Consider the following 14,147-nt stretch of genomic DNA (forward strand, 5'->3'; position numbering starts at 1 on the left):
TTTCAGTTGAAGAAATTGCTGACAACCTTTGATTCATGCCAAGCATATTTATCTTGTCGAAAAATATGATATTGAAAATGCAAATTTTCCGCGAAATTTTTAACATTTACGAGCAAACTAGAACCTTTACTTTGTTTCGATATCAAACAAAAAGTTTCCGCCCATCTGATTGTATTGGGTTGTGAAAAATAAGTGATGGCTTGTCCGAATTTGATTTTTCGGGTTTTTGTGAATTTTTGAACTGTTATGTTGTTTCTGTCTCTTGTACATGAAATTTGAACTAAGCAGCTTAACAATTCAACATTCCTTTCTATGTAAGCGGAGAAACTGAGAACGAAATCTCGTTTAAGCCTTCCCGGATCTGATTCTCATGATATTTCAGTACTGAACAATAAAAATTTCTTTATGATTTTTACAATGGTCAGAGTTATGATCATGGCACTTTATAGACATTTCATAGTAAAATTCATAGTAAAATTCTGATTTTAGCATCAACATAATGAATTTCTGTTCTGTATTTACCATGGACATTATGAATTGTTTTCTCTTTTTTAGCTGAACAGAATTTAAAAAAATGGTACTATCTGAGACTTGGGAAAAAAATCGTTAGACATTTTTAAAAATTAATTTGCCAAATTTATGGAGAACTAAAAAGGCTTTCACGTATTGATATTATTCACAATCACAAGGATGTTCACAGTTTAATGCAAAATTAATTTCTCATTTCCACTGACACTGGTACACTGAATTACTATCGCTGGTACACTGACTGGTACAATCACAAGGAATGCACGATGATTCACATTCAGTTTAATCAGAATTCTCATTTCCACTAACACTGATATTGCTGAAACTGGTACCGTTGACACTGACACTAAATTACGATCGCTGGAACACTTCCTTTTCCAGTTTCCATTTTTCTCCTCCACATAACAGATTCGAAACTCAACAGGAGAAGGTGAAGGTGTCCGAGTGTCATTCATCATCGTTCCATCATACAACAGAAACCCAACTCGTCAGAGCCTCGTTCCCAGATTGACCTGCGGCTTTTCCAATGTCACACTGAATAGTCCAGAGGCGCGACAGAATATTCCTCAAGCAAATCTAACGCAGAGCCAAAGTTTTTTAGGAAACTACAAAGACGAAATCAAATCAATATCATCAAGCAAACATTTAAGATAGAAAAAGAAAATTTAACGAAAACATTCAACATAAGTAGGATTATATACATTATGAATATCATTACCCCCCCCCCAACACTGAACCCCATGGAACACACGGTTGACCCATTGAACCACACGGATGACCCCCTGGACCACCAAGACGACCCGCCATGACCACCAGGATGACCCCCCAGGATCACTAAGATAAACCCAAAGACCCCATGGACAACCCATTGGACCACGAGGATGACCCTCATGGACCACCAAGTTGCCCCCCCCCCAGTACCCCATGGACGAACCCTGGACCACTAAAATGACCCCTCTGGACCACTCAGATGATACCACTGGAATGACCCCCAAGGACCACAAGGATGACCACCTGGACGCCACGGACGACCCCCAGGACCACTAAGATGACCCCTATGGACCACTCAGATGACCCTCTTGACAACCAGGATGACCCTCATGGACCGCCAGCATGATCCTCAGGACCACTAAGATGAGCCCCCTGGACCCCATGGACGACTCTCATGGACCACCAGGATAACCTCCAGGAACACTAAGATGAGCCCCCTGGACCCCCCGGACGCACACACACACAAATATACACACAAATTGGTTCGAATAACTACATTATACATTTATATAACACAATCAACTCACGTCTTCCGATTGCTACTGGCTTGATTGGTGTGCCACCGCCACTTGCTGACTCGCAACCGGCACTTGCTGACTGAAAACCACTTAGTCCGAGGAAACGATTTGCACTTGTCGAGAATTCATGATGTATTGATATTTTCAACAACAGATCTGAAATTGCATTATTAATAACAACATTTAGAACATTAATAATTATAACATTTATAACTATTGAGCATGAAAATGGTATAACTATGTTTGTTAATTATAACATCTGAACTCAGATATCACTAGACCCCCCCCCTAAGTTGGCCACTAAGTAGCCACTTGTATGGCCACTAATTTGGGGGGGGGCTCTCATTGAATTTGAGCTTTGACGTTCATTTAGACTCTCTGTTTTAACAAAGGAACTTTCACAGGTCAATCTGGGAAAGAGGCCCGCACGAGTTGGGCCTCTGTTGTTTGATGGAACGATGGTGATGGACACTCGGACATCTTCACCTTCTCGTGTTAAACTTCGAAACGCTTATGTGGGAAGGGATCCTGTGTTCTGGAAAAGGAAAAAATCATAAATGGTCATAACCAACCCCCCCCCCCCCCCGACACGGGGATAGCGCGCTGGTGGTGAATCGTAAGACGGAAGAAAGTCACTGCCCCCCCCTCGGTTCCGGGTCGCTCGTACGTTGTCCGGGTCGTTCGTTCGTTCGTTGTAAGTAAAGTTGATTTCTCTTTCTTCCGTCGTTCGGGAGATCCAGTGTTATCGTTTGTTTTGTCAGGTCAGAGACATCCACAGTTCCCGACCTTGAAAGCTGGACTGCGAGGGGGGCTTCTGCAGCTCATCGATTTGTATGCCAGGAAGAATCTTACCCTCTGACCCCGAATGACGGTCGTTCGTTCGTCCTGATGACTGTTCAGATGACGCGTCCAGATTGTTTGGTGAAAATAGCATTTTCAAGAAGAAAATAGCATTTTCATGCTCAACCAAATTTTTTAAGTTTCATTCGAAAATTTCATTTTTTTCTGAAAACTCTATGAACATTATGAAAGACTCAAAACGTCATGTTCATCCTACTTTTAGAAAAAAAATGCTTTATGGATTTATATTGAACATACTTGGCTATCAAAGTACCCTTAGGTCACTCTGATTCAGTACTGAATCGTCGATATACTATTGGAATATACTGATTCAGTAATGAAGGAAAGTCTATGACACTCGGGTCCGGGTTCAAAGTTTAACGGCTTTGGTCACGCCTTGGTGCTAATCGAACTAACTGCGCCTGAGCAAACATAACAGTTAAAGGAAACCAATTGCGGTGTACTTAGCTTTTGGTACCCTAGAGTATTTTATCAAATATTAATAAATATGTAGTATGAACGTATGAAATTGAACGTATGAAATGTAACTGCCAATAGAGTGTAGTGTTGCACCATATAAAAGCTAAAAATTTCACTTGTGTTGATGATGCAATAAAGTTTGATGAGTGTCCATGGACAGCTAAATACCAGGTGTCAAAATACAAGGTGGGCCCTAGATGTCTTTCCTTTGAATTTCGGGGATGGGTTGACTTCTAGTGTTATCAGTTTTTAATAAATTTCAATTTTTATGTTTATTTCTTGTTCTTTTGCGACTAAAACTGATTCGTGCTCATGGCGCAATAATCGTGATACTTTGAATTTCAACATTTTAACAATGAGAGAAAATATTATAAAAAAAGGTTTTAAAAAGGTCAGCTGAGAACCGTCCGCTATTGGCCTTGCGCTGCTCCGCTCTGATAATGCAGAAAAGACTAACTATTATTTCATAATCTATCTTTTTTGTTCTTTTTGAGTAGTTTTGTGTGAGAAAAGCCTTATTCGATTAATGTAGCAGCTTCCTTACACAAAAATATTGCCTTGGATGAAGAAAATACCAAAATAATTGGCAATTGTTTTTGGATTTGTAAAGCAGAAAATAAGGACGACTAGTTCATTTCCTCTTATGAAGTCGGGGATAATCATAGGATAAATCTAATGCTTCAAAACAATAAATCGTAACTTTTGTTTCCTAGTTTAATCCCTAGGTTTGCAGCTGAGAAGTGCATTAGAGAAGCGAATTCGGGCAACCATTGTTTTGCTTTTTTTGAAGACTGCTTTTGGCTGGCAGCTATTTACCTTAGCCGTACGATAGAATACTACATATCTGAACTATAGAGAATATTTTTTGGTTATTGTACGTGTCTGGGGTTGTATTTTAACTGGTATTATCGGCTGGTTATTTCTTTGTTTTGATATGCAACCTTCCATTGAGACCCGTTTGAACTATTGCAGCCAAGCGATTAGTATTATTTCAAAGCACAGCCGGGTTAAATCGCAAAGTCCTATTTAGATTTTCTGTCTGGTTATTTCAATTAATAATATTCAACATGAGCTGAATTCTTACAGGCGGCTTCAAACACTTTGAAGGCTATTCCAAACAAGACAAATTCTATCGAAACTGGATAAAAATCATGTCACTCAATTGACAACCTGACATAAACATAAATGTGCAATCCTTGATTAAAACAACAATTTCCCCGCTCACATAACTTCATCAGGAAAACCGGGGCGGAATTTCAACCTCGGGCGAAACTTCAAAAAAGCGCAGCAAGTTTTTCCACCATCAAGGACCGCAACCCTTGTTCACGTGAAATTTCCCGCGAGCGGAAGCCACAATAGAATAGAGGGGGATTAAATTAGAACGCATTAAGACCTCAGACAGAATTAATCTTCAAATTTTTTCGCACTCTTCTTTTAATTTTAAATTTGATGCTTCGTTTGAACTTTCTCGACACAAGTGTCACCATTTCACGTGAATAAATTTGTAAGGGGTTTGAACAAATCACTCTTCGCCAATTATAGAGTTCATCCAATGAGATGATTGCTGAAAAGAATATTTAACCTGTAAAAAACCTTTCCTTTGTTATTTTATTTTTTTCCCGCCGTTATTTTATAATTCCTGTTTTCAAATTCCTGAATAATTTAAACCATAAATATAAAGCAGACATTTTATCCAGCCCAAATCCTTCAGAAATTAACGGTTTGTTGAGAGAATATTGTTTGCTATTTTCCATACTTTTTTGAAAATTTAGACAGATATCAAATTTCAATTATAACTGCGTATTATTGTTTCAGCACTTGGCAAATGGAGCTTTGCCTCATCTGAGAATGACACAAAATCAATAGCGTCTGCCCCCCATTCCCAACAAAATACCCCCCAAAGTGCAAGTGAGAGTATACCCCTACCGCCGCCATTCAAGCGCAAATTGAGCATTTCAGAAGACCATTTGGTTATTAATAAATTCATTACTAAAAACCACGCTAACCAATCATTACTCAAACAAAAGGCGGGTGTGGAAAGGGTACAAATTTATACAGGAAGTAATACGAGTCTCGAAAGGAAATTATCGGAACAGTTACATCTTAAACAGCAGAGGTCAACTGAGTTTGACAGCTCACTGCGTAAAAGCTCGCTTAACCTAAATTCCTTAGAAGTTCCAAAAAATTCAAAATCTGCACAAAATTACGAAGAAGACTTTTACCCCAACGCGCCCATCAAAGCTTATAACTCGACTATAATTCAATTCACAAAATCTAACGAAGCTGACTTACCAGAAAACTTTAAACCCAAGCCAAAAATTACCCAAAGTTTTACTGTGCCAAAAAATTTAGCTACGCAAAAATTGAAGACAGCTTGGGCTCGAAGCAGAACTTCCAATTCGAAACCGCCATTATCAAAGTCAGATCTATCAGCTCGAGCAAAGAAATTAAGCGCCCCCTGTTCTATCTCAATTTGCATAAATTCTATTGAGAAGGACAGTTTTAGTAGCGAATTTGGATCAAATTTGGACAGCAATGACTGGAAATCTTCGTCGTCTTCTTTCAAAGAAAAAGGTCGTGTTAAGTCCCACAGTTATTTGAGTGCGACAGAAGAGAGGAACAAATTGCTTCTTGAATCTCAGAGGAGTTCTGTCGACAATCCAGGTAAGGCTGATGTTTTGAAACTCCTCCAACTGAAACTTTTCCCGAAGAAAAAGATCGGCCATGATTTGATTTTTGACAGTTATTTTTAAACTAAAGAAATCATTTCTAATCGTTATTTTTACGATACATCCATTTTTGAACGCATTAACCGGTATAGACATGAATTGGAAAAGGACAATAAATGTCAAAAAGCCTATGTAGTATTTCATTGTAGTAGAAAAGAGAAAAAGACATCGTGTCAGCAATTTACCATAACCAAAAAAAATAAAAGATCATACCTCGCAATTGCTTTCTCAACACATTTTGTTTTGTTTTTCAACAATTTTTGTCTCAGTTTTTTCTTCCAATCTTTTTCGTACTTCAAAATGGGGAAACGCCGTAAGAATTCTCCTCTCTCGTTTTTGGAGTGTTGACGCCTGGTCTGGTCTTGAACAGCGGCAAAAATTTTTTCGCGTTTGGTATGGATATATTTACGTGTAAATCAGAAAAAGTAAATCTGTAAATCATTAATTTCCAGAAAAAAATTTGACTTTTTTAACCGGTTTTGTCAAATAGAACTGAAAAACAATTTCATTTCGATTGAAAGTTATACTTCTGATTTGCAAAGATGGAAATGTTGTATTGGAAGATACAATTATGAATGACCTTTCTACGGTTTTGGAAGGATAGAACAACATTGTAGCAATAGTCTTTTCTGTTTGGACGCCCTGAAATCATTATTAATTTAACATTCTAATGCAGAATTTTAATGAGCAAATTAGACTCACTTAACAAAATAAGCTAAGTTGATACACCTACTATCAGTGAGTGTTACGCAGTAAATAAAGAACCCAGTAAATTTTCCTGCTGCGCGCCTAACGGTGATTGCATATCAATCAAAGCGGGCGAATTGTGATAAATTCGTGGTGGAACATAAGTGCTTGATGGTGCGATATGGGCGTGTACATTTGGAGGCAGATTATTCACGGTGGTTGTGTCTTGGTTGAATATTGACGGTCTGTGCTGTGGAAACCGCCAGTGACTCATATTTGGCACAAAATTTTGGCCAAGAGGGAAATTGGGCATATTTGGGACAGGCGGAGCGACGGAACGTACAACTTTGTGTACTTGGTTATTATTATTCTGAAATGTTTTGACGAGGGGCTGATTATCCAAAGTGGCTTGTGAGATGGGATCAGTGAGGTTAGGTGCGTAGGGTGCTCAATGGAGCAGCAAAATTTCATGGCGCCTCACTGAATAAATCTTTGCTCACTGGCCCTGATCTGCTCCAAAATCTTATTTACGTACTTCTTCGCTTCCGACAACATCCATATGCCGTCTCTGCCGACATCGAGGGAATGTTTCTACAGGTTGGTGTATTACCATCAGATCAACCATCACTTCGCTTTCTGTGGCGGGAGGACCCCACAACTAACGTTGTAGTGTATCAATATACGCGCCATATATTCGGGGCTAAAGACTCGCCCACATGCGCCAACTATGCATTACAACGCACTGCGAGAGACAATGCCAAGTTTTACCCCGAAGCTGCGAAAGCCGTCCTTGAAAACTTCTACATGGACGATTACCTTGACTCAGTGGAGTCTCCTGAGAAAGCCATCAATAGATCGAAGGAATTGGTACATCTTCTCCATCTCGGTGGGTTCAAGCTTACAAAGTTTGTAAGCAATGTGCAAAATCTGGCTGATCGAATTGATGGTTCGCCTCAATCTACTGAGCCCAAGGTTATTGTTTCATGTCAGGAGGATTCATCGCATGTGCTAGGGTTAAAGTGGGATCACACTAATGACACTTTAGTTGTGAGTAGGGGTACAAGCTGCGCTATCACCAAGTCCCTCACGCAACGCTTGGTCCTAAGTCTTGTCTCGAAAGTCTTTGACCCCATTGGTCTTGTCGCACCGTTTACCGTCGGTGCGCGATTGCTCTTAAAAGACATCTGGCGTGTCACAGGACAGCAATGGGATGACGAGCTCCCACAGGACATGGTTCAAAGATTTTTGGTCTGGAGTGCGGACTTACCAAAGCTTGAAAACATCGAAATTCCTCGAAGTTACTTTAGTGGACCCTTTGATAATACAGAGTTGCATATGTTCGGTGACAGTTCCCAGGATATTTTTAGTGCCGTCGCATTTCTTCGAGCCGGAGTAACAACCCCTACGGGCAAGAAAAAAACAGAGCTTGCGTTTGTTTTGGGGAAAGCGCGCGTGGCGCCAATGAAAGTAATGACTGTCCCTAAACTGGAATTGCAAGCAGCTCTACTTGCCGCTCGGCTGAAGAACGAAATTATTCAGGCACTTACGGTAACTGTTAACCAAGTATTCATGTGGACAGACAGCACGTTCGTTCTTCAGTGGATAAACTCTAATGAAAAGCAACCAATCTTTGTTGCAAACCGCGTTTGTGAAATTTTGGAGTATACCAGCGTTGACCAATGGAACCACGTCGCAACTAAGGATAATCCAGCTGACGCTGGCACTCGTGGAATGTCCGCTGAGGTTTTGCAACTAAGCAGTTGGGTCAATGGTCCACATTTCTTATCTAACTCAAGTTTCCCTTTCGTACCGAACAAAGACGTCATTAATAACATCAAACTTGGCGTCAACCAAGCATTCATCATAGAAGACACTGTCTCTCTCGCTACATCTGTTAAAAAACAGACAACTCCCGTTCCGTCGTTATTCCCATTTGATAAGTTTAGTTCTTATCAAAAGTACTTGCGCATTGCCGCATACGTTCTCCGGCTTTTGCCGAAACATGCCGGCTACCGTAACCCCGATGGTAGCTTTACTGACCCTACTGAGCTTGACGAAGCCGAGCGTCATCTACAGTACTTGGTGCAAGGAGAGTCTTTTGAAGCCGAAAGAAAAGATCTTCTTGACAATAAATTCGTTAAACGGAGTAGCCGAATTGCTCCACATTCACCGTTTATTAGTCCAAATGGGCTAATACGTTCCTCGGGCCGCATCAAGCGGTTAATTGAAGTTGGGTTTAATGTATAGTACCCAATCATCCTAGATGCACGTCATCCGTTTGTAAAATTGTTCCTTGAACACACGCACATAAAGCATTATCATCAGGGCGTTGAATACCTAAGATCAATTGTGCAGGAACACTACACAGTACTAAAACTAAGATCATCCTTGCGTTCCATCAAAGCACACTGCCTGAGATGCCGAGAATTTCAAGCTGTAACCATGCAACCAATCATGTCTGACTTACCTAAGAAGAGACTTGCTTACCAGTCTCCTCCCTTCACGAATACTGGCGTTGACTACTTTGGGCCATTCTATGTTACTGTCCGCCGTACTACTGAGAAAAGGTGGGGCTTCCTCTTCACCTGTCTCACTACTCGCGCTGTCCATGTCGAGATAGTTACATCCATGGACACCAGTTCTTGTGTTATGGGAGTTGAGCGGTTTGTGTCACGTAGGGGTACACCTGCCATGATTTGGTCGGACAATGGCACTAACTTTATTGGAGCGGAGAAAGAACTCCGAGAAAGTATTGAAAAGTGGAACGTTGTCAACATTGCAGCTGAGCTCGCTCACAAAGGCATAAAGTGGAGGTTCAATCCACCCAGCGCACCACATCAAGGGGGTATCTGGGAGAGGTTGGTACGCAGCTTCAAACGCGTTTTGTATACTATTCTTGGCACGCGTCGCCTCACGGATGAGGTACTGCATACTACCTTTTGTCTCGTGGAGAATGCCCTCAATTCGCGTCCTTTAACATCCGTAAGCGCCGATCCGTGCGATTTGAACGCTTTAACGCCCAATCACTTTCTTTTAGGAGAATACTCTACCGGTATTCCGTCTGTTGTCAGCAATAATGAGCTTGACCACCGTAAACGCTACGCCCGTGCGCAGTCGTACTCTAATGCAATCTGGTCCCGTTGGATCAGAGAGTACGTACCGACGCTGAACCGACGCTCTAAGTGGCAAACACCAGCCGAGCAACACCTTAAGACCGGTGACTTGGTTTGGATAGTTGAGGAAACCAACCCTAGGGGTTACTACCCAACCGCTCGGATTGTGGAACTCCGTTACGGCTCCGATAGCGTCGCGCGCTCCGCCGTTATACGTACGTCGACCGGTTCACTTGTCCGCCCGCTTGTAAAACTTGTACCAGTTTTCCCAACATCTTCTTCCGGGCCGGAGGATGTTACGCAGTAAATAAAGAACGAATTTTAGCCAATCAGAATTGAGTATTTATATTCGAATTTAGATGCGTATAAATCGTTCTAATATACATAGAAAGTTCCAAAAAAGTTCATTTAACCTAATTTTAAGTAAATATAACCACTATATGTATCGATTAAGCTGGTTTTCGGCTTAATATTTTTAGGTTTTCTAGACAATTGCCGATTGAATACGAACTGATTTGACGTCAGTGACATCAGACAAAAAACCAGTAAAAGAGCATCGAAAAAACCTTGCCGTCTAAGCTTTCACTTGTTGCTATGATCATCGCTAATGCTATGTACGTTGTCTACTTACGTTGCTTTCAGAACACGTTGCTTTATATATGAAAAAAAAGATATAATTGAAGCCTTATCGGTAGACTGTTTTGACCTATTTACAGCTACAGTGAGTTTTAAAACAACAGCTGACTGATTGCTCTCGAAAAAAAATAGCAATCATTTAGACCTGATTTTTTGTCCAAAGTTTGTTCTATCACAGAATTTCATTTTTGTTAATAAGCTAAGTTTTTGTTATTAAAATATCGCTCAGTTATTTCTTTAAAAAATTGTGCAACCAGGCTAACTCTTTCAGTTGTTCCAGTGGAGCTTAAGAATGCTTATCAAAAAAAGGATAACAAAAACGAAAATGTATATTATCTAAGAAAAAGTAAAATGCAAATTACACATGTTATGTCCGCGTTCCAATGGCTTTTGTTGAAAGAAGCATTTTAATATTTGGTGACATTTTGTCTCTTAACTTCAAAATCATCTCAATATCCATCAAAATCTCATTGGCAAGTTAATCAATGTTTTGTTATATATCCTGTCCTCAGAGGGTATTTCTGGTTAAGGAAACTTCAGGTAAAATTGAAACTGAACTAAAAATTGAAAGCAGCTTTCTTGAAACATCAATGTCTGAAGAAGAAATTCTGAGCTGTTAACCGGACTTGAACTTCGTTGCTCTCCGACACTGTCTATCCATATGTGTATGAACTGTACTTAAAGTTGTTCTTAGTTAGGTCAAATAGATTTTCTCTGAAATTGCTTTTGAGTTTCAGAGGACTTGAATATGGACTATAATTAGGCAAAATATGCAAATAGGCAAAATAACGCATTGTTTAGCGTGTCACTTTGCAAAAAAAACTGACATCGGAAACGCTGGCAATCACATTTTTAGAGAATAGAAATATTTTCACGTAAGACCGTGTTTTGGGATGTCCAGTTGTTATTTCCCAAAATGCTCTGCATGAAGTGGAGATTTAGCTGTCATAATTCTAATTTAAATTTCACGAAGACACGTTGATTTGTGATTGGGAGTAAAATTACTGATCGTAGACAATCACTGCATTCTTTATAAAAAAAACTGACTGCTTATACGGATCGCTTTTAGACTTTTCTCTGAAACGTTCTCATTTCTTTGAGGTTAGTTTCATTGGCATACCAAAAACGCTTGGTCTCTAAATACTGATGATACGTAACATTGACTAGATTTCTGGCGTTTTTGTTTCAATCAAAACTGAACTCCAGATGAACTTCAGGCTTCTAGTTTTTTGTGGAACACAATTTAAATAAATATCCCACGATACAGTTTCTGTAAAATATATGCCCAGGTTTTTGATGTGTCATTCCTGTGAGATGGTTTCATTAGTGAGAAGAAGCGAACCTTGTCTTCTTTTGGTAAGAAAAATGCCACTCGTTTAAACTCATCGAAATTGGACTTCTCTTATTCTCGTTGCTCCAAATAACAGCACTCTTAATACAATTTGCAAAGGCGTTTCATGGTCGCCAGCGTTGACAAACCTTGTGTCAGGGGCGTAAAATAGCACTCATTGACAAAGATTTCCGGTACGTTGTTTATGTATAGGGAAAAAGGAAAAGCTGCTAAAAGTAACCGCTGAGGATCACCGGATCACCACTGGTGGTTGTTCGGAAATCAGATTTTTCCCAATTGTTTACTCGCTGCTGTCTGTCGGTCACACATGAGGCAAAAAAAACATCGAAGAAAAATTATCACACCCCATTTGGCATATTGCTAAAGCTATGGTATTGAAATCGAGGATACCAAAGGCTTTTGCTATGTCGAGATAAACTGTCATTAGCATTTTGTTTGCGTCAAATAACTCATACAAACTAATACAGTAGGGAAGCAATTGAGTGATTGTTGATTTTTTTCCCAAAACTGTTTCGCTTTCAGCAAAGTTTTTGTTGCTGAGGCATAGAAAATTGCCTTTACATTAAACGCTCAATTAGTAGTAACAATGAGCTAAGCATAACAATCGGTCGGTAATTCTTGAGATCTAACCTTTTGAAGAGGGTTGTATACGGAGTTTGTCAATCAAATTGTGAAACTGTTATTTGATAATACAGCGGCTGAAAAGAAAAAAAGGTGCTTCGCGATGTAAGGTAAAAAAAAGACTTGAGAAAATTAGTGCTAAGTCTATCAAAAGTGTTAGCAATAATAGCTGAACTAATTGTCATCAGAAGGTTTTTCTGATTTTTTTAAAATGGAATAACAGTTTTACAATTCTCTTCAACCAAAAACAGCGGTAAACTAATTGTTAAAACATTCTGAAATGCTCTTGTATCCAAAAAAATGATTTTCATATACACTGTTTTGTCGGGCAGAACTGGTCGTTTTGTTAGCTGCCTCATCCACATTTTCGCATCGTTTGTTGACCAGATTTTGCTTTTCTTAGTAAAAATTGACTTGTCATTGTTCAGAGAAGTGGAAAATTGTTCACTAATTCTCAAATTTTTTCTGCAATTTATATTTTTCTTGGCTGCTTCGAGATAACCTTCGAAGTGGATACTCTTAGAAGACATTTAAGAAATCGCTTTAGTTCTTTGAGGCCTTTTCAGTGGTGTTGCAACTAAGAAGTCTAGTTGTAATTTACATTAAAAAGAATCGACAATGTTATTTATTAAGTTGAGTGAAGACATTGGAAAATTAAAATTGAATTTAATTTCGTCGCAATTAGCTTAGCCAAATATAAAATATTTCATTTTCTTCGACAAGTCCTCTTGCTCATCATACTCAAACGGAATTTTTGCTGACAAAAATTTGAGATCTGAGAAAGAAATTTTCTAACGCTTCGCTGCTAAAATTAGCAATACTATTTAAAAACGTCGCTTGAACGTGTACGAGATTGCAGTGATGGCATATTCAAGTTTTTGATTGCTGCAAAACAGCTTTTTCGTTTGAACAAGTACTATTCAAAGTCAATCAATCTGTTTGAGTGAAAGGGTTGTCACTATTTACAAAGAAAGAAATGGAGTCAATGGTTCCCGATATTTCTGGAAATACCGTATGATATCCTGAATTGTTTTGCATAACAAATGCACACTGAGTCTAAATTTTCGGTTAGGGTGGGAACTATATAGGGTCATAATAACAATTGAAATCTTCCTGAAGACGTATAGACTGTAACAAATTAAATCCGAATTTGTTTGCAAAACATCCATTTAAAATAATGATAAGGCGTTGGTTTTTGATGTTAGGACGCCCCCATCAAGACTAATTTTTCTATATGATCGCGACTGACTTGAATGCCATAACCTAATTAGGACTTCTTTGTTTCTAAAATTTGAATTTAGCCATTTAACCAAGTTCCTGTGAGGCAAACAATATTGAGATTAACAGTTTCAAGGGGATTTCCAACTTCATTCGAATATCTTTACTTTTTAGATCTTATTCTGGTCCTAGAATATAAAAAATAATTTATTCGTATTTGAAATTTTGAAATCTGAAAAACAGAGACTACAAAAGTTCTTAGAGAAATCAGTAAAATATCTTCAACAATGGATTAAACTTTCTCGGGGTTTTGTTATCACTGTCTTTGTGTCGCTCCGCAAAACATTTATCTGTCAAAATTGGTTGAAGAAAAAAATCGGGCTGCTATAAAGTTCTTAACCCCCCCCCCCTCCCTATTTTATGGAAGGTGGCAACAATTATTGACAAAAGGATTCCGAGATGCTCTTCAATACATTGCTATAATTCTGACCCTTGGTATTTTTTGGTTTTTCGTGTGTTTCAATACACTGTCAAATAAATGTCATCTCGAACTTCTGCAAACTCAACTTGATGCAATGTAAAAACACGCAGCAGAATAAAATCTCCACCCTAGCATGACCAGATTTTCCACGCTTGACTTCCCTTTTCCACAACG

At 39.1% G+C, this 14,147-nt stretch overlaps 1 protein-coding gene across 2 annotated transcripts in view; it reads left to right on the plus strand.

The window, feature by feature from the left end:
• The window catches only part of LOC142337732 (uncharacterized), an 85,874-nt gene that overhangs the window by 36,335 nt on the left and 35,392 nt on the right, over positions 1–14,147 (plus strand). For both annotated transcript variants that reach the window (XM_075387204.1, XM_075387205.1), the window contains exon 2: positions 4,953–5,801. In XM_075387204.1, coding sequence (XP_075243319.1) covers positions 4,953–5,801 — 849 coding nt within the window. The remainder of the gene's footprint in view (positions 1–4,952; positions 5,802–14,147) is intronic.

Source organism: Convolutriloba macropyga, chromosome 4, assembly GCF_964194025.1.
Source record: "Convolutriloba macropyga chromosome 4, txConMacr16.3, whole genome shotgun sequence".
Taxonomy (NCBI): Eukaryota; Metazoa; Xenacoelomorpha; order Acoela; family Convolutidae; genus Convolutriloba; species Convolutriloba macropyga.